Source organism: Haliotis rubra, unplaced genomic scaffold (genome assembly GCF_003918875.1).
Source record: "Haliotis rubra isolate DU_JTF1 unplaced genomic scaffold, ASM391887v1 Scf281, whole genome shotgun sequence".
NCBI lineage: Eukaryota > Metazoa > Mollusca > Gastropoda > Lepetellida > Haliotidae > Haliotis > Haliotis rubra.
This window is the reverse complement of record NW_025766903.1, coordinates 847,285-873,876: the sequence shown is the minus strand read 5'-3', so window position 1 is coordinate 873,876 and position 26,592 is coordinate 847,285. Positions and strand designations below refer to the sequence as shown.

General features: G+C 46.2%; 1 protein-coding gene across 1 annotated transcript; it reads right to left on the bottom strand.

Moving 5' to 3' along the window:
- Positions 1-26,592, bottom strand: LOC124281266 (ubiquitin carboxyl-terminal hydrolase 45-like). The gene is given in 21 exon segments (XM_046717294.1): positions 1-1,560; positions 2,091-2,177; positions 2,920-3,020; positions 3,401-3,653; positions 3,655-4,436; positions 4,759-4,924; positions 5,142-5,297; positions 5,509-5,565; positions 7,088-7,176; positions 8,083-8,173; positions 8,588-8,675; positions 15,388-15,524; positions 16,049-16,201; positions 17,140-17,187; positions 17,474-17,583; positions 20,001-20,113; positions 21,995-22,098; positions 22,631-22,744; positions 23,187-23,281; positions 25,116-25,252; positions 26,515-26,592. Coding segments are annotated over 20 exon segments (3,222 nt in total). The 5' UTR covers positions 25,234-25,252; positions 26,515-26,592; the 3' UTR covers positions 1-1,200.

Sequence of the window (26,592 nt, the reverse complement as noted above, 5' to 3'; positions counted from 1 at the left end):
CAAATGACTAGTACACCAGTTCCTAGTGAAACACACAAGTTCTGTGTGACTACTTCCAGGTGACACACAATGGTTCTGTGTGACTGGTTCCAGGTGACACACACTGGTTCTGTGCGACTGGTTCCAGGTGACACACACACTGGTTCTGTGTGACTGGTTCCAGGCAACTATGCCACCGCTTCAAGGTGACACACACTGGTTCTGTGTGACTGGTTCCAGGTGACACACACTGGTTCTGTGTGACTGGTTCCAGGTGACACACACACTGGTGCTGTGTGACTACTTCCAGGTGACACACACACTGGTTCTGTGTGACTACTTCCAGGTGACACACTGTTTCTGTGTGACTGGTTCCAGGTGACTAGTACACCAGTTCTGAGTGAAACACACAGGTTCTGTGTGACTGGTTCTGAGTGACAACACACACACTGGTTCTGTGAGACTGGTGCCAGGTGCCAGAGATGTTGGTTCCCTGTGACAGACTGGTTCCATCTCACATATACTGGTTCAGAGTTACAGAGGTGCCAAATGACAGACACCTGTTCCTGGTTTCAGTGGATGTACAGGTTCCCAATACCAGAGACACTGGTTCTGAGTGAAATGAACACTGGTTTCGTCAGATCTTCCTACAGGGACACTGGTTCTTTGAGCAAGATACTAGTTCCATTTGACAATGACACAAAGTATATTGGTAACTTGGTTTGCGTTTTAGGTTGTATTTGTGACCTGGTCAAGCCATTCCATGGGTTTCTATCACTGTCCTGAGCAAAGGAATCATGTAAAGAAAGACACTTGGCATTTGGTTTGGTCTACATCAATATGTATGGAATGTGCTTTGAAGAAAGAAAGAAATATGCAGTGCTTTCAGACTGAATATCAAAATTCTTTCCTACGTCAACCACAGCCCTCAAAACCATCCACCAAGCCTCACATTAAATACTTGGTTCTCCATGAAATACTTTCAGAAATGTAGTTATCAATTCACTAAACTTTGGTATTGAATCAGAACTAAGGTAATATCGTACAAAGTTCTCTAAAATGAAACATTTGGTCGGAATCCTACACCAACATCTCCTGGCTATACATCACATTCACAAGAGATTCTTCAGCTGTCCACATCCCTCACTGGGTGTTCTGTGCAGAACATGCTCTTCCAGAACAGTACCAACATCTCTGCCCTAGATCCCTGGGTTGCTCTGGTCAGTATATTCTCTCATAGAAGAGTAGATAAGCTTGTGCCCTCTGGACGTTGGCCTCCTGCACCTCACTGACCCGACTGTCACTGACATGGTACCACTTGCCCGGGGGCACCAGGGTCTCCAGGGTCTCATCACTCAGATCGTCCTCTACCGGGGAGCGGGGGCCGTTCATCACGCGGTGGGCGTACTGGTGTACGTAGTCCCTTGGGGTGGGGACCTGGGTGTTCAGGTAGTTAGTTAGTGCTGCTAATGAGGGTCGGACTTTGACATAGGCGGTGTAGTGACCACCGGACAGCCGGCCGCTGTGTTCCACTACTCCATACAGGGCGTACAGGATCTTCTTCTGACCTGGACGGATGCCCTGAAATATGGAAGAGTAATACTGTAATCCATACAACTAGTGTCCATAGATCAGAGATCTATCATACAGTGTTTTCTTCAACTGACATAACCAACCTTTCACATGGTCCGCTATGGTAAACAGTGTATTATTGAAATATTGAGTATTGAGTATTGATCAAGGAACTGGCAATTACAATCAATGTGCATGGCCTCGTGTGGAAAGCTGTCCTTATTCAGAGAACATAGAGAGGTAGATTTTAGTGGTGCATTGGAGTTGAACATGAAAATTTCATTGTGTCAAGTGTGTGCTTGACTAGTTTCTATAAATTCACAACATCTGCTTCCAAAACAAGCATCCAATCATAGGTGACTAATTAGCTTTGAAAAGCAATTGAAAGAAATATTAGCTATGGACTTATTAAGAAACAAACTGTAAACTAATCACTGCTAGACATAAAGTCTCATATGTACCATCCTCAACCATCGCAACAATTCCAATTGTCAAGAACACTTGTGATGTGCTGCATTATCTCCCCTAGTGTGAGTTACCTGACAGAGGGCACTGCAGTAGGGGGCCAGGTCAAACACAAAGGGGAAGTCCACATGGCGGTTTACTTTCCGTGATGTGAAACCCACCTGAAATACACACATTTCGGTTGACATGTTTGCTGCTGCATCCAAACCACAGTTCACTGTTCTAACCATAAACAGTAAAACAGACACACACTGGTGTGGGAAAGGGAGTGAGTGAGTGAGTTTAGTTTTACACCGCACTCTGCAATATTCCAGCTATATGGCGGCGGTCTGTAAATAATCGAGTCTGGACCTGACAATCCAGTGATCAACAGCATGAACATCGATCTGCGCAATTGGGAACCGATGACCTGTGTCAACCAAGCCAGCGAGCCTGACCACCCGATCTTGTTAGTCGCCTCTTATGACAAGCATGGGTTGCTGAAGCTTCAGTCTAACCCGGACCTTCATGGCTTGTGGGCCAGGGAACACATAATGCTTCAAAAATAGAAAGAACTGGTGGAACAGAAGAACGCTTGGTGTCAAGTCTATCATGCCTTTCACACAAGCACTCTACATGAGGTAGACAAAGTATACAAGACAATGGTAGCAACTGCATGGTCTGATGTGTCTCTAAACTGATGTCACCGTGTTACTTACAAACATGTACAATATTTGGTCACTTGTCCCAGTATTTGTGTCTGAAAAGGCTGTGATGTCATGTAATTCCAGAAGTACAAAATGCAGGTTTTGTGATAGTGAACTTATCACATCCTATGTCTACCTCACAACAGATTTTACACAAATCATCGTACAAAGGGCTGAATCCCCAAGCTCAGTCCTACATCTCAGCCGAGTCACCCACCTGTTCAAAGCGTTTGAGATGCAGGGTGAGCACTGATGGAGGCAGGAAGATGTGGTACTGCTTACTAGCGTTGGAATACACTGTCTCTGATGTCTTCTTATCTGCTCACAAAAATAAGCCTTATTAATTATTTAACATAAATACTGTAAACAAGACAGATGAGGGATCTATACCCTAAAATACTCTACATCATCATCTACAGACTTTATGTTCAAGGAATGAGCCTTTAATTTAAACTATAAAACTTGAAATTCCAGTTTTCTTCTTACCATTGTTTACCTGCCAGAAACAAGAAGATATCAGCACCAAGCTACCCAAGTTCTATCCAATAAAAACAAAAAGTTGGAACAGAACAGAAAACTGTTCACATTGGATTCAATTAAATACAAAGATAAACTAATAAATTCACTGTCAGAAACCTTGACACTCAGTTCCGGGCTGCAAGATGGGGCTACAATCTCACAGTACAAGGGTACTGTACCTTTCTGTTGAGAGATGGTCTTGTTGCGTTTTGTCTTGGTGCACTGCTTACAGCCGAACTTGTTGGAGCCGGTGAGCAACTCAGCCGAAGTGAACTGATGTAGACAGGACATGATGGAGCATTCCTTGGGAGCTGGGTGGTAGCGAGGAGCCAAGGGATTCATCGACTTGTGCTGGGCCTGCTTCCGCAGCTCCACCTTGTGCTTGGCCTGGTTTGGGGACAGTCGGTCACTGGTGAGGCCGTTGGTCAGTATGTCTTCTGTGGAGGGCATGGATGTGCACTCTGTCAGGTCGCGTTGGGGACTGACAGTACAGTGTGTCCTCACTCTCCCCCTTCAGTGTCAGCTGACTATCACAATCGTCTGGGCTGCCTCGACCAGCGACATCCAGCACAGTGTATGCTGCAGCACCACTGCCTTCCGTCTCGGGGCCTCTCACCCCCTCAGACTCCGCACCCACACCGTTTATCACAGACTTCTCAACTTCTCCATTCATACCTATCACAGTATTACCGTTCAGTAGGACATCAGTATTTTGGCTTGCATTATTAACTGCTGCCCCATTCTGCTGACACCTTGCACAGCAAGTCCCTACACGGTCACACGAGTTCACATCAACACACATGTCTTTGGCATCACATTCTTCAGTCTCAGACTGATCGGCAAAAGTCAATCCACTCAAGTCATTACATAAACTAGTCACATCTGTTTTGACTGCTGCTATAGATGTTCCACCTTCACCAATACTGTTGGTCATTCCCTGACTGTGAGACTTGATGTCCCCGTTTCCTGTACATACTCCGCCAGCCACGTGGAGATTGGAGGAGATTTGTTCTGCTGCTATATGTCCCAGTTGACCATCAGTGTCCACACTTACAGGCTGACCACGAGTCTGGCCGTCTGTCTTCCCACCTGACACTGCTTCCTTCTGCACTCCTTCCCCGTCGGTCAGACCTGCATCCTTCCTCTCCCCATGCTCCAGCTGGGTGTGCATCAATCGGGACGTGTCACTCTCCAGGTTGTCTTCAATGTCAGCATCTGAATAACACAAACATTACTACATCCCACCTACGTCACCTCCAACACTTTGAGGATATTGCTACGACATCTAGTGTTGTCTCATAAAACCATCATGCAGCAAGCAAGTGTAGAGTCCATGTGTTGTGCAAGTAATGGAGAGAGTCCTTACTATTAGAGACGGGCAGACTGTCATACACATTATCATACGATGACAGTCTGCCCCATATCATACATGTTGCCAGGACACGTGTGTGAGGTTATAGTCCCCACCATTTCCATATAAACCTCATTTACTGAATCTAACATCGGAACAGAATACATATCTGTCAGTGAAACTCACCTGACTGGTCATCACGTCCGCTCCCCTGAGAGTCGTCGCCGTCGTCTTCCCGCACCTTGTCCACTGACACGGACATCTTCCTCTCCTCGCCACCAACCTCGTCCTTCCTGCAAATGTCGTCAGCAGAAGTCCAGCTCTTTTGTTTAGACAGTTTGGCACCACGTCGCTGAAGGTAGACGAAGAAATTGCTGCACGGTTAACATCTTCCTCCAAAAGCTACTGGACTACACAATATATAACTGGGTGCACCAGTAACAGTCAGCCCTCATACAACATCATACTTGGTCCTCTTACATAGTAACTGGAGCATAATCTGTAATGAGTACTTTCAATAGGACATCTTCTATTAAAAGCAACCTCTGATTATATCTACATCACAGTACCTTCGCTTTGGCCTCTCTCTTTGACTGCTTCTTATTCCTTTTCTTGTCTGCATGTTTGGTGGGCTTGTCGGCCAACGCCCCCTCCACTCCCTTCAACTCCTCCGTGTCCATGCTCTCCTTCTTTCGTCCCCCGAGGATCAGGTTCGGTCGCTGAGGCTGCAGGGGACACAGACAACACTCAAACCCAGGCTTCAGTTTAGACGTCTCTTATCAATACATAGAGCATGTGCTGGTTGTATTGGTCTACTTCCAGAAGTTCAGAAATATGGTGTGGTATAATCTGGTCATTTACTGACTAATATTTAAACAGAGTGAGAAAGATTAATACTAAATCTGTGTGCCGATTGTAAACAGGTGAGTCACATACCTTCTCCTCAGTCACTGGCAACGACAGATCCAGGAACGGCTCAAATATCTGGGACACCTGTCAGTGTTGGAAACCATCATGCTTTATCTGCCACTACACAGGCCCAACAACCTACACCCGCCATATAGCAGTGACTTGATCACAACAATCTACACCCGCCATATAGCAGTGACTTGATCACAAAATGAGGCATTATCTGATGTGACAGAAAACCATCAATAAATAGTTGTATGACTGAATCATAATATCCTGCACACACTACTATCTACTGTAGGACTATATCATGTTAGACTTAACTGGCTATCTACTGTAGGACTATATCATGTTAGACTTAACTGGCTATCTACTGTAGGACTATATCATGTTAGACTTAACTGGCTATCTACTGTAGGACTATATCATGTTAGACTTAACTGGCTATCTACTGTAGGACTATATCATGTTAGACTTAACTGGCTATCTACTGTAGGACTATATCATGTTAGACTTAACTGGCTATCTACTGTAGGACTATATCATGTTAGACTTAACTGGCTATCTACTGTAGGACTATATCATGTTAAACTTAACTGGCTATCTACTGTAGGACTATATCATGTTAGACTTAACTGGCTATCTACTGTAGGACTATATCATGTTAGACTTAACTGGCTATCTACTGTAGGACTATATCATGTCAGACTAAACTGGCTATCTACTGTAGGACTATATCATGTTAGACTTAACTGGCTATATACTGTAGGACTATATCATGTTAGACTTAACTGGCTATCTACTGTAGGACTATATCATGTTAGACTTAACTGGCTATCTACTGTAGGACTATATCATGTTAGACTTAACTGGCTATCTACTGTAGGACTATATCATGTTAGACTTAACTGGCTATCTACTGTAGGACTATATCATGTTAGACTTAACTGGCTATCAACTGTACGACAGAATCATTTTATCATAAACAGACTATCTCCTTTGAATCAGACTACACCACCAGACTCTATGACATGACTGAATCAGACTACCCTATCTATGGCAAGACTGAATCAGACTACCCTAGCTATGACATGACTGAATCAGACTACCCTAGCTATGGCAAGACTGAATCAGACTACCCTATCTATGACATGACTGAATCAGACTACCCTATCTATGACATGACTGAATCAGACTACCCTAGCTATGGCAAGACTGAATCAGACTACCCTATCTATGACATGACTGAATCAGACTACCCTATCTATGACATGACTGAATCAGACTACCCTATCTATGACATGACTGAATCAGACTACCCTATGGGAAGACTGAATCAGACTGACATGCAAGACTGAATCAGACTACTACCTAGCTATGGGAAGACTGAATCAGACTACCCTATCTATGACATGACTGAATCAGACTACCCTAGCTATGACATGACTGAATCAGACTACCCTAGCTATGGCAAGACTGAATCAGACTACCCTATCTATGACATGACTGAATCAGACTACCCTATCTATGGCAAGACTGAATCAGACTACCCTAGCTATGACATGACTGAATCAGACTACCCTATCTATGACATGACTGTACGTACATGTTTGCACTCCTCACACATGACGGTGCTGACCAGCTGTCCCCCAAACACCGAGTCCAGGAACGTGTGTTTCACTTGCCGACCAAACTCTGCGGACAGTGATTCAATGCAGTTAGAAGCTGTACTATACAGTAAGATGTAACCATGTCACAAACAAGGACAACAAGTGTTTGCCACTGGTATGGCAATGTCCCCCGCCGCTAAAGAATGGAATATTTATATTTACTACAGTTTACATTGGGGTATTACACAGACACCAGATTATTTGGGTGACCTTGACCTTATTGACAGCCTACATTGGGTAATTATGCAGACACCAGTCATTTCATGCATCTTGTATGTGACCAAAAAACAAGATGTAGGCTGTCAACATACTTGAAAACATTGGGTGCAATGTTTTATGAGATATTGCCTTTAAAAAGCGGTCAAAGTATCGTGGTGACCTTGAAGATACGGTCAAGGTCACCAAAATAAACTGGTGTCTGCGTAATCCCCCAATGTAGGCTATCACCAAATTTGAAGACATTGGGTACAACAGTTCATCAGATATCACGTTAACAGGAGTTTGAAAAGTGGTCAGTGTTGTGGTGACCTTGAAAATAAGGTCAAGGTCATCCAAATCAACTGGTGTCTGCGTAATCTCCCAATGTAGGCTGTCACCAAATTTGAAGACATTGGGTACAACAGTTCATGAGATATCGCGTTAACAAGAATCGGGACGTACATACAGACGGACGCCGCTGAATACATATTCCCCCGTTCGCGTTGCGGCAGGGGACAACAACCTATCAGACACTTTTGTGGAGGGACTGACTGGTGTATGTAGGACATTAGCAGCCGGTCTGATGTTGCCAGTTGAACTGGAAAACATTCTTGTTGTGTCTCTTACATCAACACGGGAACTTGACGACAAGTTAATTACTTCAACAAAGCAAAAACAACGTCAAACACCATGTTGATTATTGTCTGGGTAAACAGTAAGACCTGAAGACTACCTTTGATCTTGACCTTGGTGTCATCATCTACTTTCTTGGGGTTGGTGGACTCCTGGAGCTTGAAGTACTTTAGGATCCCTGTCTGGCCGCGCTGCACAAAACAGAATACAGTTGATTTAAACTTTTACTTTAAATGCTTAACGTAACCACGACATACAAAACCAAACCAAACCTTTGTTTCTAGAGCAAGTGAGTGAGTTAGATTTATTGCTGCTCTGAACAGAATGAATAAACTAATGAACGAAGGAACGAACGAAACGAATGTCTCGTCCACAATTAGAACAAACCAAACTATGCCTCTATTTCTCCGCTAGTCTCCGACAAAATGACGTCCGGCTTTGTCTAGTTCTGTTAATGAAGGCAGTAACTAATTAAGTCTGGAGCCTCAGTGACGGGCATGTTATAAGACTTACCCAAGCCGTCTAGGCATAATGACGTGTAATCAGCCATGTTCATACATCCAGCAAACAAACTTCAAACAAAGCTTTCAAAAATGAAATCTGACCTTGACCTCCTCAGTGCGGATGACGTCGAGAAGGTAGCGCAGGAGCTCGTGACTGTCTTGCTGCTGGAATCCCTTGAACCGTGGGGCTCTGTAGACAAGGGAGTCTATCACCACATTGTCATCAAGGTCAACACAGTGCACATGGTCATGATAACACATAAAATAAACTCATGGGCAGTAGATAAGATTTAGAAGACAAAACTCAGAACCGTTTTGAAGAATGCAGGAGGTTGACACACTTAAAACTCTACAGACCGCAATCTATTTGTATCTTTGTTTCTGAAGCAGATCTGGACATTGCTCACACATGTATTTATGCCAGAATGCTGCTAATATCACATTAAAATTTATACAAACCTGTAGAGGTTATGAATTCTTTGAAGAAAGTCCTCCTTAGGGTACATATAAGCATTAAAATGTCCATTTTAAATCCTACGACAGTTGTTACTATATTTTTAATAAAATATTTACAAAACAAAAAACTCATTTTGTCTTGTGAGACCACCCCTACAGGGCCCCACTGGACCAACACAGCCAAGAGCAGGTAACTCTCGCCGTCTACCTCGTACCTCACTTTTCATGCTGAACGTGTCAGACAGAATGAGGGGAGGCGGGTGGCCGTACCCCAAGGAGGACTTTCTTCAAAGAATTCATAACCTCTACAGGTTTGTATAATTCTTTTTCAGAAGAAGTCCTCCTTGGGGTACATAGCATATGACAGACTCCCAAAGATATTTGAGACGGGAGTGGCATTCTGTCTGGCAACAACTAAACCCGTGGTGGAGTGAAATCTACAACCGATACGGAAATAGAAAACACCGAGCCACCTGACCGCTGATGTCAATCAGGACGGGCGGAACTAGAGAGACCAAGCTTATATGTCAATTGGCTCAATATCAATGACATAAAACCCCGGCCCCAACCATCACAATGGAAGGAATGTATGGGGACATGCCGAAACACCTCCCAACCCTAATATAGCCCCAGCCAGACAAGCGTGGCGAGAGGTATAAGGGTAGGGAAAGCATAAAACATTTTAACGCTACAAAGCCAATAACATAGGAGTCGAGCTAATAAGTACTGCAAACTAATGCTCGAATGCACCCCTGTTTGGAAGAGGGCTTGCCGGGACCTCGATAAAACCCAGATAAATTATTAGCCTCGCTAAAAACTTTCTGAGGAAATCGAACGAGTACAAACGCCATGCATTGTACGAGTGAAAAACACCCCCACCAAACACTCTCGGCGTGAGGAGGGTAAGTGTAGGCCACCATCCCACAGAGCTGATTAACACAGACTCCCAAATACCGAAGGCTCGGGAAGAGGGATAACTGTAAGCGTACAAAAATCCCCTGAATAGCGAAAAGCGTAGCCAAACATGTGTTGGCTCACCATTACACTAACCTGGTCACGTGACATGCGGCTCGTAAGAGAGGCATACCAAACAGTGCCCCGTGTCGCAAGACGGGTTAATAGCATATGACTGGTTAAAGCGTTCAAAACGGACCCCGCCCTCTTGAAGAGGACGTAAGGGACGTATGTACACCCAAACCCGACCCAACCCGAAAGGATGGTAAGGCTAATACGATGTAGTGATATGAAATGTATCGACATTGAACACAGAACCGATACCAATGACCAGTTACTAACTTGGTCAGGGTGGCAGGGCACTCTCCACTGAAGAGAACCGAAAGACCGAACCGAGCACGATCCTTAGAATGCGTGTCAAGTTGGTAATGGCGAATGAAGGCGTTCTGCCGGCTCCAAAGAGCGACAGAACCGATCTCTTCATTGAGCAGTGCCGCTGTGTATTGCCAACAAAGCGGCATCTGCCCTACCCAGTCTGCCTTCAACCCCTCGGGGGAGGTAAACCTTAACATTGTAACCGAACAATTATGGAAACAAGCCAACGAGATAAAAAGCGCTTTGTTAGCAGACTCCCAGTCTTCCGCCACCAAACAGCACACATGGGTACCCGTGACGGATCCCTTTTGTTCGTTTCGTTCGTGACAGTCACGGGTGAGCAATCGAAGATTGGTCCCGGTGCGCGAAGGCTGGGTAAGGGGTGGAAGTGCGATATGAGCAGTCACGAGGAAAGCAATATCGCACTGAGAGTGGTAGGTATCCGGGAGGCGAATATGGACATGGTCAGTATAAAATACTGTCAGTGTCCGGTCAGTGGGAATCGCATGGATGTACCCGACCCTTCTACCAGAGTTCACCACAACAAGTAAAGTCGTCTTCCACGTCAACAAGTGAAGTGAGAGAGACGATATACTTGAAAAATTAGGGCCAGACAGCCAATTGTGAATAAGTGGCAATTTTAAGGAGGGCTGGGTCGCCGACGAGGCGGTCGAACCCTGTTCATGCCAGCTACTGACGTGATGTACGACGAGAGGATGCTGCCTAGGCAGAGCACCATCGAGCGAGGTGTGAAAGCGTGGAAATAGCCATGGAGTACCCGGCAATGGTGGAGGTCATAAGGCTCTCAACCAAAACGAGGTTATAGTAACTCCAATAGCCGAACTAAATCCGCAGAATAGGGATTATGAAATCCCCCTATCTGCACACCAGCGCAACCCACCTATCAACACACTGAACGGGTGTCGAATCCCAGCCAGAATTGTGTCTGCAACGGTTGCAGGAATTCCGTGTGTTATACCCGACAGAGGCCAAGCCACCCAGTGAATCCGAGGATTCGGGTGTGGCGCCCCGTTCAGAGTGAGAATGTCTGGCCGAAGAGGTAATTCGAATCCCGGCGTGCGGGATCGAACACCAACCTGACAGCTGTCAATTCCAGCACATTGATGTGCAGGTTGTAACTACGTCTCAAGAAGCTGCAGGTCACCCAGAACATCGCCCTAACCCGGTAGGGATGTATCTGGCTGGACTGACAGCGACGGTGTCTCCAGGGGTGGGAACCCTCGGAGAGACGCCTGACGTCTGTCCATCTGACTGCGTGAGGTTGACAATTCCGCCCAGTTTGGTAAGAGTGACCAACACTGATCGTGAGGTCCCCAGACTCAACAGTTATTCCGAAACCACGATGAGCCAGTCGCCTAGGTACGGGTGACAACACCGGCACAGCGATCTGGCTATCTGAGCTGTAATAAACCACAATTTGGTGAACACCCTTGGCACCGTAATGTAGCCTAAGGAGAGCACACGAAACTGGTAGCACGTCCCATCAAACAAGAAACCGAAGGTAAATCTTGAAATCAGGGTGCAATGGAACAAAGGAGGTATGCGACCTCGAGGTCGATTGACGTGCGCCAATCCCCTGTCTCGGCAGATGAGATCACCGAGCGCGGTGTCTCCATCTTGAAGGACAGTACCTCTATGAACTTGTTCAGCTCTCAGATGAGAATGGGTCTGAACATTCCATTCGTAATGGCAACGATGAAATAAATGGAGTCAAACCCCACATTTTCCTGACCATTGGAAACCACCACACTGGTTGCCTAGCCCAGCAGAGACTGGATCTCGGCACAGAGTATTGTCGCCGTCTCCCGGGAAGCCGACACTGGAGTGTGTCGCTCCGACCGGTGTTTTCGGCAGAATATAGTAAACCCTAGCAGTCGGCAACTTAACGTTTGCCGATGCCTGGGCACCTGAGGAATAAACGAGAAGCTCAACAGACTTCCGTATTTCTCGAAAAGGGTCCCGGGCGTATAGGCCCATAACCGCCCTCATCATTTGGCTGGCACAGCTACAATGCAGTCCCTAGCCAGATGAGAGTTGACCCCCATTAGATGCCGCCCAGGGTCGCTGACGAAAAAATACCGCCGGCGCTCTCTCCCCTTTCCACCAGCTCCCTCAGCAGAGCTGAGAGATGCGCCGAGTGGAGCATACAGCGTTGAGCTGTGAAGGGGAAAGAACGGCAGACTAACGGGAGAGTGTGAGGCCTTGTCCCGGATGCCTTGCTGGAAGCAGGCTTCCCTCCGGGAGGCGAACTCCAACGGTTCGGGTATTCGACGTGGACAACACCTGAGGCAACACAGCCGCGATTCTATCTCGCACTTGCCTCAGGGACGAACGTACTCAGTGGTAAGTTCAAAGTAGCGAAATGAGCGAAGCTCAAATCGACTTGTCCACTGTACGAGCCTGAACCCCGATTCCGAGGCACATGTGAGAAGCCTGACAATCAAGGTTTCACAAGCACTCAGACAGACCTCGGAGCGTCGAGGTGACCGTCACAGCCGGCACACTCGATGGCATCGTGGTCAAGACGTCGATAGACATCAGGCCGAGACCTGAACTACCGGAGCCGGGAATCTGCACCCTACCTGTGCCGAAGCCTGGGTCGGTGCTACCCACGGGGTTCAGAGAATCCGCGAGAGCGAAGCTCAGCTGTTCTAGACCGAACCCGATCCGAGAGACACGTAGGAGTAGCCTGATAAATCAGGTTTCCCCAAGTACTCTCCAAAAGCCGCACTAAGCATATAGTCAAACATAGCCTATAGCGCTATATAAATACCCATACATACACATGTATGTATATACATACACATGTATGTGTATATATATATATATACACAGATATATATATATATATACGTAAGTGCTCGGGTCGGCGGTTCGAGTTCGAACCCCGATCCCAAAACACATGGGAGTAGCCTGACAATGCAGGGCTCCCCTGGTGTACACGGGTAGACCTTGGCGCGTCGAGGTGATCGGCAGCTCGTCACACACAACGGCCTCTTGGCCAGGGCATCGATAGACATCAGGCGAGACCTGAGCTAACAGCGCCCGGGGATCTGCTCCGTGCGGGGCGAAGCCCAGGTCGGTGCTAGTCCGATCTGCAGTCCCGAGACAAGGGAGTAGCCTGGCAATGCAGGTTTCCCCTGGTGGACACAGGTAGACCTAGGAGCGCCCGAGGTGATCGGCAGCTCAGTGGAACCCAGACCGAGGAGCCGAGAGAGGAACCTGCCGATATACAGGTTTCCCGGGCAACCCCGACTGACCACTTGGCCGAGGTGTCCCCGAGCTGGTCGAGCCCTGGCGACCGCCAGTCAGGGCACCAGGCGAAGACAGGGTGAAACCTGCATCGCGCGCCAGGCCAAGCGCCGCGAACCTGAGCCGAAGCCAGGTCGCCACAAGGTGCCGAGGTGTCCCGAACTGGTCGGCCTAGGCGACCGCCAGTCAGGGCACCAGGCGAAGCCAGGGTGAAATCTGCATCACCGGCGCCAGAGCCGTGAAGCCGAACCTGAGAGCAAGGTCGCCACAAGGTGCGAAGGGCACCATCACCTGAGCAGAGCCAGGATCAAGCTGCCTGGGAAGGCGTTCTCGAGCCAGAGCTCGGGGCGCAGATTAACCCCCAGATGCGTCCGATCCACCCCGGCGACAGGCGTGCTGAGCTCCTTGCGGAACCCAGACAGCACCATGTCAATCGGGATTTCACCACAGACGACACCTGGTTAACTTACCTTCGAGATCAACGCTGCGAGCCGAGCTCCTGACGGAGCCGGACATCGCGCTATCAATCATGGACTTGACATTATGTTGAAGAATATGTTGCTGCAATAGTGAAGCAAATTGAGTCATATTTAAGTCAGCAACATTGTTTGCGGGGAGCGATAAAGGGATTTCCTTAGAAACCTTTTATCAAATATTATCCCCGCCTGAAGCAGATTAGTGAAAAAACATAAAATCTGCGTGTCGGAAAGAATGCTTCGCGGAGTGAGCAGAAACCCAGACAAAAGACCACAACCTCGGCCTATGAGCCCGCGTTGTGTGTAAAGCGTATGAAATATGTATCATAATACAACATAATGTAACAGGAATATTGGACGCAAGGGCGTTTATTATGAGCATCCTTGATCGTCGCGGAGCGTCCTCGGCTAAACACCGGAGGCACACTTTATAACCATCCTGTGGCGGTAGTGTGCACGGCACAACGCACAGGGCTTAAACTGCAACAAGCAGAACCACGCCAGTGTTACTAGCAGGAACTGTGAAGCAGCAAACACATAAACACAAGTAATAGCAAGAATAACCCGCATGGGCGATATATAAATGCTACAAGCTACAGCCATTTAAATACTAAACATGCAATGCAAAGCAGAAAAAAGGCTAGCCACCCCTGCGTGTACATACTAGTGATAGAGTAAAGTTGAGTGATACGAAACGAACACTATCAAAATTACTCAACAGCGACTTACCACAAATTCGCTGAAAAGAAAGAGAATTTAGGCAAGCCTACCATATAATATGCAAACATAATATATGAACTCCCTACTACAAGCTACCAAGAACATATAGCAAAGGAAACCACGATCGACGCGGTCCGCCATTTTGCCTGCCACATGGCTGGAAAACAGAGAACCCACGCAAAGTTACAACAAAAGATGAATGAAAATATCAACATATGACGTGGAAATCTAACGCCGTCGCGTGAGAGAAAGGAACCATACATACAGATTGAGATCTTATACACTCATCGTATCGGTAGGAGAGCAAACTCGAAACGAACACCACGCACGTCTATTCAACAGAACGACAGCATGAAAAGTGAGGTACGAGGTAGACGGCGAGAGTTACCTGCTCTTAGCTGTGTTGGTCCGGTGGGGCCCTGTAGGGGTAGTCTCACAAGACAAAACGAGTTTTTTGTTTTGTAAATATTTTATTAAAAATATAGTTACAACTGTCATAGGATTTAAAATGGACATTTTAATGTTTATATGTACCCCAAGGAGGACTTCTTCTGAAAAAGAAGTGAGAGTGTCCATCATTGTCTCCAGGACAAAATACAGTGAGGATATGTGGCTAGTGTTTCTGTGTCTCCTACTGAGGCTACTAACTTTTTACAGACTTGTCCGAACAGTCCGCTGGGGTTGACCGTCATGTTGCGGGGTGCGGTATGGTTCATATCCTGCAAGAAGCTCATCATGGCCTGGGTTAGCGGCCCCGCGTCAGGCGGCACAATCTCAATAGAAGGCTGGAGAGAAGAATGGGTATCAATAAACAGTGTTTCTTGCTTTGAGTGAACTATGAATAGACAGTCCATTATCTTTAACACACAAATGTTACAGTATATCTTCAACTGGCTACTGGCCTTTTTAATGGTGGAAAATGTCTGTTAACATTTTCTATAGTGATCTATGACTACATGCAGAGTAACGGGTGATCATAGTGATCTATGGCAGTGCATGCAAAGTGAAGGGTGATCATAGTGACCTATGGCAGTGCATGCAAAGTGAGGGGTGATCATAGTGACCTATGGCAGTGCATGCAAAATGAGGGGTGATCATAGTGATCTATGGCAGTGCATGCAGAGTGAGGGGTGATCATAGTGATCTATGGCAGTGCATGCAAAGTGAGGGGTGATCATAGTGATCTATGACAGTGCATGCAGACTGAGGGGTGATCATAGTGAATGATGACAGTGCATGCAGAGTGACGGGTCATCATGGTGATCTAGACTAGTGCATGCAGACACATATACAAGACAAATAGACATACAAGTTCCTTCAGCAAGTCATCCTCACTGTCATCATCGCTGGATCCCCCAGTGTCAGAGTCTGAGTGAGGAATCCGCCCGGGGAGCTGGAGACTACGCCCTTTCTTTGTCCGATCAGACAGGATGGACTCCAGGCTGTGGGTCTGACTCAGGTTCTGGAAACATCAGATCACACGGATAGACAGACAGACAGCAGTATTACCTCCCTATGTTAATGGTAGAATATTCCCGTCTCTGTGACACATAACCAGACAGATAGACAGACAGACAGCAGTATTACCTACCTATGTTAATGGTAGAGTATTCCTGTCTCTGTGACAGACAACCAGACAGATAGACAGACAGCAGTTTTACCTCCCTAGGTTAATGGTAGAATATTCCCATCTCTGTGACACACAACCATACAGACAGACAGACAGCAGTATTACCTCCCTATGTTAATGGTAGAATATTCCTGTCTCTGTGACACACAACCACACAGATAGACAGATAGACAGACAGCAGTATTACCTCCCTATGTTAATGGTAGAATATTCCCGTCTCTGTGACACATAACCAGACAGATAGACAGACAGCAGTATTACCCCCCTATGTTAATGGTAGAATATTCCCGTCTCTGTGACACACAACCAGACAGATAGACAGACAAACTGCTCCCGAAGAAGCTTTACGCAGCAGTAGTTCAGTTCCTTTATGTCAGCTGAGGGAGAAAGCTGGGTGCTGGTCTAGATGTTTACCATGAACACTGGGAGGGATCTCACAAACTAAATATACCTCATCATGGCGATTGTGGGATCTTAACCTCTGAAGATTGTTTTGAGAGATACGTAAGGAATGCAGGTCTGTGTAGAAGCTTGTGGTGTTCTAGATAACAGAACTACCTGTCCCGTGAGTAGATCTCCTTAACATTGTACTACCAACTGATACTCAAACATATCTTCACGTACAGTCATCATTAAGTTAAAGCTGAACACCGAGTTATAGTCAGTACATTTGGAATGAATTATATAAGCTTTTCAATATATCAGTCTGTGAAAAATGTTCTGTATACATGAGTATGACATATACAATTTGACCACGTAAATGTTTTTACCTGCATCACAGCATTGAAGAAACAGGTGTTTCCTAAGTTGCTCAAACCCTGAAACAGTCAACAAAAGGAAACAGTCACAGAAGTTTGTTCATTCACAAGCCAAACTTCTTTCAGGCAGAAAAACTTGCCACAATATATCGCTGCCTCAGCAGTTTTGTGGAACGTGGTCATAGTTATACTGAATGGAACAGTGAAGCATTATTTTCTTGAAATTAGACAGCAGCACATTAGTTAGATAATGTACAGACATGCGGGAGTGACCAAGACTACTGATGGTGCACTCTGTTTCCACCGCTTGGTCCTTCAGAAACAACCAGACTGACAACCTACTGACCTTGACCTTCTGACAGGATGATGTAGCTACTGTTGCTTTGGGCGTGGAAGGTCGACCATTGTCCTTTACTACACCTACATCAGCAGTGGAGTCAGCCCTCCCACGTCGCCCTGCCGTACAGCAACATAGAAACATTAGTAGTCCCAATTAAACCATTTGGAGAGTGCGGTGGGTCTAGTGTGGGAGGGAGGGGGGATGGGGAAGGAGTGAAGGGCTATTAGGAGTCAGCTGGGGTGAGAGGGTGGCCACTGGAGGGGTGAGAGGGTGGCCACTGTAGGGGTGAGAGCGGGGCCACTGGAGGGGTGAGAGGGTGGACACTGGAGGGGGAAAGGGGGCCACTGGAGAGGAGAGAGGGTGGACACTGGTGGGGTGAGAGGCGGGCCACTGGAGGAGGAGGACTGGGGTGGACACTGCAGGGATGAGAGGATGGACACTGGAGGGGTGAGAGGGGGGGTGGCCACTTGAGGGGTGAGAGGATGGACACTGGAGGAGTGAGAGGGTGGACACTGAAGAGGTGACAGGAGACACAGGAGAGGTGTGAGAGGTGGACACTGGAGGGGTGAGGAGAGGTGGGTGAGAGGGAGGACACTGGAGGGCTGGTGAGAGGTGTGGACACTGGAGTGGACACTGGAGGGGACCGGAGGGTGAAGGCCACACCGGGAGGGAGGACACTGGAGAGGGTGGACACTGGACACTGGAGGGCTGAGAGAGGGTGGACACTGGAGGGGGGTTGAGAGGGTGGACACTGGAGGGGTGAGGGTGATGCTGGAGGGTGGACACTGGAGGAGGACACTGGAGGATGGACACTGGAGGGGTGAGGGAGGGACACTGGAGGGTGAGGGTGGACTGGCTGGATGGGTGGCTGGAGGGTGGACTGGAGGGGTGAGAGGATGGACACTGGAGGGGATGGGGTGAGAGGGTGGACACTGGAGGGTGGGGGTGACACTGGAGGGTGAGAGGTGGACGCTGGAGAGGGGGGTGGACACTGGAGGGGTGGATGGACACTGGAGGGTGGGTGGACTGGAGGGGGGGGTGAGGGTGGACACTGGAGGGGTGAGAGGATGGACACTGGAGGGTGAGAGGGTGGACACTGGAGGGGTGAGGGATGGACACTGGAGGAGGGTGGACACTGAGAGGGGACACTGGAGGGGTGAGAGGGTGGACACTGGAGGGGTGAGAGGGTGGGGTGGACAGGTGGGCCTGGAGGGGTGGAGGGTGAGAGGATGACACTGAGAGGTTGAGAGGATTGACACTGGAGAGGGTGGAGAGGAGGGCACTGGACTGGAGGGGTGAGGGGTGGACACTGGAGGGGTGAGAGGGTGGACACTGGAGGGATGAGAGGGGACACTGGAGGGATGACTGGAGGGGTGAGAGGATGGACACTGGAGGTGTGAGAGGATGGACACTGGAAGGGTGAGAGGAGGATGACACTGGAGGTTGAGAGGGTGGACACTGGAGGGATGAGGAGGGTGGACACTGGAAGGATGAGGGGTGAGAGGATGGACACTGGAGGTGTGAGAGGGTGGACACTGGAAGGGTGAGAGGATGGACACTGGAGGAGAGTGAGGTGGATGGACACTGAGGGTGAGGGGTGAGAGGATGGACACTGGAGGGGGATGGACAGAGGGGGATGGACACTGGAGAGGGTGGGCACTGGAGGGATGAGAGTTGAAAGGATGGACACTGGAGGGGTGAGAGGATGGAAACTGGAGGGGTGGGAGGATGGACACTGGAGGGGTGGGAGGATGGACACTGGAGGGGTGAGAGGATGGACACTGGAGGGATGAGAGGTGAGAGAATGGAAACGGACTGGAGGGTGGAGGGTGAGAGGATGGACACTGGAGGGATGGAGGTGAGAGGATGGAAACTGGAGGGCTGAGAGGGTGGACACTGCAGGGGTGAGAGGAAGGACACTGGAGGGATGAGAGGATGGACACTGGAGGGTTGAGAGGGTGGACACTGCAGGGGTGAGAGGATGGACACGGGAGGGATGAGAGGATGGACACTGGAGGAGTGAGAGGGTGGACACTGAAGAGGTGACAGGAGACACAGGAGAGGTGTGAGGGTGGACACTGGAGGGGTGAGAGGGTGGACACTGGAGGGGTGAGAGGGTGGACACTGGAGGGGTGAGAGGGTGGACACTGGAGGGGTGAGAGGGTGGACACTGGAGGGGTGAGAGGGTGGACACTTTATTGCAACTTCATCTGACGAAGCTGCAGCTTCTTCAATCTATCATATCAACACAAGTTCAACAAAAGTTCCGCTCTACATGTATCCACACCAACTGTGATCAACCCATCTTAACCTCTGAAGATTGTTGTAAGAGACACTTTCCTTAACCCATTCCTGTCAAGCATGAAACATTCACCTTGGTCCAGTAAATCAAACTTAGTGAGGCTTAACCACACTGGAATCTACTGCAACAGTTCACAACATACAATAATGTTTTTAGCCCTAACTACTGTTTTCACTAAACCATGTTGAACATAAAACCTTGGTAAATTGTCTCCTGACCATGAGGTATTACCTGTGACTGTCTGGTCGACTCGTGGGAGACCGGCCATCTTCCGCAGCATGTCCACACATTCCTGGATCCTCTTGCTGGTCTCCAGGATGATCTCCTCATCACATGCGTAGCACCTGCAATACCACCCATAAACATAATGTTAGTCTGTCTCTCAACCAAACTATGTCCCTTCAGCCGGACATAGAACCTGCAATACCATCCATAAACATAATGTATGTCTGTCTCTCAGCCAAACTATGTCCCTTCAGTACCATCCATAAACATAATGTTAGTCTGTCTCTCAACCAGCCAAACTATGTCCCTTCAGCCGACATAGAACCTGCAATACCATCCATAAACATAATGTAAGTCAGCCAGACATAGAACCTGCAATACCATCCATCAAACTAACTGTGTCCCTTCAGCCGGACATAGAACCTGCAATACCATCCATAAACATAATGTTAGTCTGTCTCTCAACCAAACTATGTCCCTTCAGCCAGACATAAAACCTGCAATACCACCCATAAACATAATGTAAGTCTGTCTCTCAACCATACTATTTCCCCTTCAGCCAGACATAGAACCTGCAATACCATCCATAAACATAATGTAAGTCTGTCTCTCAACCAAACTATTTCCCTTCAGCCGGACATAGAACCTGCAATACCATCCATAAACATAATGTAAGTCTGTCTCTCAACCAAACTATGTCCCTTCAGCCGGACATAGAACCTGCAATACCATCCATAAACATAATGCTAGTCTGTCTCTCAACCAAACTATGTCCCTTCAGCCGGACATAGAACCTGCAATACCATCCATAAACATAATGTTAGTCTGTCTCTCAACCAAACTATGTCCCTTCAGCCAGACATAGAACCTGCAATACCACCCATAAACATAATGTAAGTCTGTCCCTTCAACCGGGACTATCCCTTCAGCCAGACATAGAACCTGCAATACCATCCATAAACATAATGTAAGTCTGTCTCTCAGCCAAACTATGTCCCTTCAGCCAGACATAGAACCTGCAATACCATCCATAAACTAGTCTGTCTCTCAACCAATACTCCCTTCAGCCGGACATAGAACCTGCAATACCATCCATAAACATAATGTAAGTCTGTCTCTCAACCAAACTATTTCCCTTCAGCCGGACATAGAACCTGCAATACCATCCATAAACATAATGTAAGTCTGTCTCTCAACCAAACTATTTGTCCCTTCAGCCGGACATAGAACCTGCAATACCATCCATAAACATAATGCTAGTCTGTCTCTCAACCAAACTATGTCCCTTCAGCCAGACATAGCACCTGCAATACCATCCATAAACATAATGTTAGTCTGTCTCTCAACCAAACTATGTCCCTTCAGCCGGACATAGAACCTGCAATACCATCCATAAACATAATGCTAGTCTGTCTCTCAACCAAACTATGTCCCTTCAGCCGGACATAGAACCTGCAATACCATCCATAAACATAATGTTAGTCTGTCTCTCAACCAAACTATGTCCCTTCAGCCGGACATAGAACCTGCAATACCATCCATAAACATAATGCTAGTCTGTCTCTCAACCAAACTATGTCCCTTCAGCCAGACATAGAACCTGCAAAACCATCCATAAACATAATGTCAGTCTGTCTCTCAACCAAACTGTGTCCCTTCAGCTGGACATAGAACCTGCAATACCATCCATAAACATAATGTTAGTCTGTCTCTCAACCAAACTATTTCCCCTTCAGCAAGACATAATGCAATGGCCCTAAATAAAGCAACTCTAGATTTCTACCAGTTCTGAATCTACAACCTGCTGACTCCTTTTCACTTGAATTTAGTTGCTTGCTACCTCAATGCCACTTTCTGAAATGTTCACAGAATCAAGTGCAAACAGCTCAACACATGTCACGAGTTTTCAATACACATACATTTCCCAAATAACACACTCATTACGCGGTGGTGTAAAACCTGCATGGATTTACGTAAGGTGTTACCGAGGTTGTACTCACCAAACGGCCCACGTCGTGAGGTTGACGACAACACAGTGCGTTCCTGTGTGAGGGGTTTCATAGTGAGCAAGAGCATGTTTCTCTTTGGAGTTCCGATCACAGCCCTGTAACAGAGATAACTCGCTGAGTTGGTAAAATTAGTACCATCACAGGGTTAGACATGGTCTCTAGTCTCTAGTCTGTTATTCTGAGATGAATGAAAATCTATCTGGACAAGTTGTGTTCCCAAATCTTCTTATTTTAGATGAACAACTGGGAACAGGTTATGCATTACCAAAGGGTGTCTAATCATGTCCAAAACAGCCTATCTATCTCTGTTTAACCAAGAACGCTGTGCCATTGTCCTACAGGCCAAGTCGAGCCAATTGCTGGACACGCCACAAGTTGTTCTGCAGAGTTACCTCCCTCTACTCCCACAACCTACCTTGGCACAAAGATTTGAAAGGGAGGATTGTTTCACAACATACCAACTGTAACATCAACAATCGTGGATTTCCACAAATAGGCAGACATACCTGTTCTGTTAAATGAGACCCTAAATGCCCCAGTTACATCACTGCTGAGGTATCTGATCCCACAGTCACCGACCCCTGCCCTCACTCTTCCCCTACCCCCCACTGACTGAATGACACTGACCTGATTAAAACACTGGAGACACACCCAGATGGTGGTCTCGGTCTCGGTCTCCAGGGTCTCTGGTCCGTCCACTGCTGTGGTCTCCTTGGCAGACCCCTTGTCCCTGCAGCAGGCCTGGAGACAATCATCACATCTTCAACACCCACACTCTGAACACGTTCATGTAACTAATTTCACATCCAACAACCAAAAGGCATTAACAGCATGGAAACTGAATCCTTCCTGTAATCTGACCTTACTGTGTCGTTTACCTCAATGTTGACAATGTTGACATTCGTGCGAGCTCATTGAACCTTAATACAGTCTCCGACGGAGTCCTGTAATGTTTGGTCCTCACTCAATCAAGGTTCATACTCAAATGAATTGACACAAAGTGAAAGTCAGCTTTTCTACTTCATTTCATTTACACTGACGACCATACAACCAGCTGTGTCATGGAAAATGTACTCCTCTAAAACAAGAGATGATATGATTATGAGCATCTTTTCTTAGCCATAAACTATCAAATGTTGCAGTCAACACTTTAATCATCGTAACGATATTGGTATTTACATACCCCACATTCTCCGAAAGTACCAGTGGGCTTAGACACTGCCTTCCTGACCACTGCCATGTTGACGGCCTTGTTGATGTGCGTGCATGTCGCTCCTCCTGCAACAGACAGTGGTTCCCGAATCTGTGACACCTTGACACACTACTACACACATGGATGTACTATCAGACACCTTGATACAGTACTACATACATCGATGTACTATCAAGACACCTTGATACACTACTACACACATGGATGTACTATCAGACACCTCAATACAGTACTACACACATCGATGTACTATCAGTAAGTATCAGACACCTTGATACACTAATACACACATCGATGTACTGTCAGACACCTTGATACACTACTACACACATGGATGTACTATCAGACACCTTGATACACTAATACATACATCGATGTACTATCAGACACCTTTATACACTACTACATACATCGATGTACTATCAGACACCCTTTATACACTACTACATACATCGATGTACTATCAGACACCTTGATACACTACTACACACATGGATGTACTATCAGACACCTTGATACACTAATACATACATCTATGTACTATCAGACACCTTGATACACTACTACACACATGGATGTACTATCACACACCTTGATACACTACTACACACATGGATGTTATATCACACACCTTGATACATTACTATACACACAAACATACTATCAGACACCCTGATACCTGTTACACCCACTATTTTCAGGCACCTCAACCACATCGTGGCCGTGGCTGCATGCCCTTGTCTGTTCATTATGACTGACTGACTGACTGACTGACTGAGTTTGGTTTTACGCTGCTTTTAGCAATATTCCAGCAACATCACGGCGGGGGACACCAGAAATGGGCTTAACACATTGTGCCCATGTGGGGATTCGAACCCGGGTATTCGGCGTGACGAGCCAACGCTTTAACCATTAGGCTACCCCACCGCCCTGTTCATTATGAAATCAATGTTCTACTGGGTTATCCAGTCAATGTGTAATGTGATCTCTATTTGTTGGGTGATTTCTAATATTAAACATGTTAAAACGTGATCCTTAGCAAACTTTGACGTCTTCAATTCTACTTCATCTGATTAACATGAACGTGTTCCATCTTTGTAAGATCAACAGTATTTGTCTTAATACATGGAATATGTATTTAAGAACAATAAAGGCAATTTGAACCACTTGTTACATCGACAGTGCACTCCTAATATTGTGGTCAGTTATACCAGTAAAGAAACAAAATGTTTCCCAGTTCTGGGGAAAAATTCATGACCATTTCTAGATTAATGAGGCTGAAATGTTCCGAGCTTGGTCAGCATAGTTAATTGTCAAGTGGTTTACCTTTGATTATGTTTACATGATTCAACATCTTGTTTATCATGTTCATGGTTTTATTAAGCACCCAATTTGGACATGTTTTAAGAGTCCATGGGACTAACTATAGGGAGTAGGATAATAAACTGAATATTCTCATTGTTGCATTACACAAGGCAACAATATTAACAATACAACACTGATGCAATATTATATAAACTTTTGAATGCTTTCTTTACCAGCTGCTAACAAGACTGACTGACTGACTGAGTTTGGTTTTACGCCTCTTTTAGCAATATTCCAGCTACATCACGGTGGGGGAACACCAGAAATAGGCTTCACACATTGTACCCATGTGGGGATTCGAACCCGGGTCTTCGGAGTGACGAGCCAACGCTTTAACCACTAGGCTACCCCAGCTGCTAACAAGACATAAGAGAAGACATTCTTCTCTATCCCTGTTTGCCAAAGCAGTGAAAGTCTAAAACATTTCATTATCAGTAACTAGTGTAAACCTCTTCAAATATTGCCATTGTTTCTATTACTATCGGTCTACACAACAAACAATTACAGCCCCCAGATTACTGATGATCAGCTTACCTGCTGCACCCTCTTCACTGGAATCGGAGCCACCTCCTTCGTTCTTCTTTCTCAATCTATGCTTTTTACTTTTACCCATTTTGTAGGATGGTGTTGTGTCGGTCTCTACAACTCTCATTGATAATGGTTTGGTGAAACTGTTGGGAGAAGGAGCAACACGATGTGATCCTCTGGTACAGTGGTAAGAATTATTAAATTACCAAACTACTCTTATCTCTAATTTGTCCTTTTCAAAATAAATACTGTCAAAACAGTACAATGTAATGATGACTCATGCCAGTATATCAAACAGTGAATAACTATTCCAGTTCTAAAACAGTAATTTGTGAAGTTATTTTAGGCCACTTACCATTTGAGGGATGCAATAACATGCAACATTTAGAAGCCTCAACAGTGATAACATATGTCTCTCTTATAATGCATGAATTGTAAAATTGTACTAGTCCTCAGGACAACATTAGACAAACCAGAGCCAAAATGCAACATACCTGTGATGCGTCACAAATGACCTGTAAATTTGAGTTAACATTTTCTAGGTGTAATTTGGAGACATAACAAACATTATTGCATTGCATCTGGACAATATTACAATTAAAGATCACAACCATTACAATTGTCAGTATATATGTAAAAATGTACATAGCGCCATGAGCAGGTAATGTGCCTGGATATGAATGCCATATAAGTGGACTATTACTATTACTAATCACCAACACAAAACCTCATTGTCATATGTGTAGTTTTAAATATCCATCATTTTAACATTTCATTACCTACTGTTGTTTGACCAAATGCCTTTCTTGCTGAATTAGATATCATTCCGAATAGAAAGGGTTCTTGTCAGACCAGCTTCCACAGAGAAGAGTATAAAATTTGATTCTAAAGACAACCTTCAGTCACACCAAAAGGGTACATACATACATAAGGGCTGAGAGTAGTATAAGCCTTCTGGAACACTGATACGCAAATCTACCGTGTAATGTGATATAGTCGAACCCTATACCATATAAATAACTCCAGATGTACATTTCAAGCTTTGGTACCGTCAGAAACATGTCTAAAAATAGAAAAGTGTACCCCAACACGAGACAAATTGTAGGACAGTCACTGTGGTAAGTATAGATGAACAATTTAGCGAGGCAACGTGTGTCTGTCAACTGCGAAAACGTTCCACTACTCTACCAAAGACATCTATGATGTCAAATACTTTGTGTGGCTACTGCATCCTTCAGTAGCGTTACGCCGAAGACCTCAGAAAATGAAAGTCGAAAGAGGTTTCAAATACAGTGGAAGGTACCAGCTGCGCTGCCTATTTTAGGAACATAATTTCGGTTTGGCGAGTTTACCCACAGCGCATCACTACCCAACATTCCCAGACTCATGTTTCAAGAATACATACCTTCAGAAAATATTAAAGTATGTAAGAATCCTGGCTGAATGTGTCAGCACATTCACACATCGTGGAAGATGGCGAAAC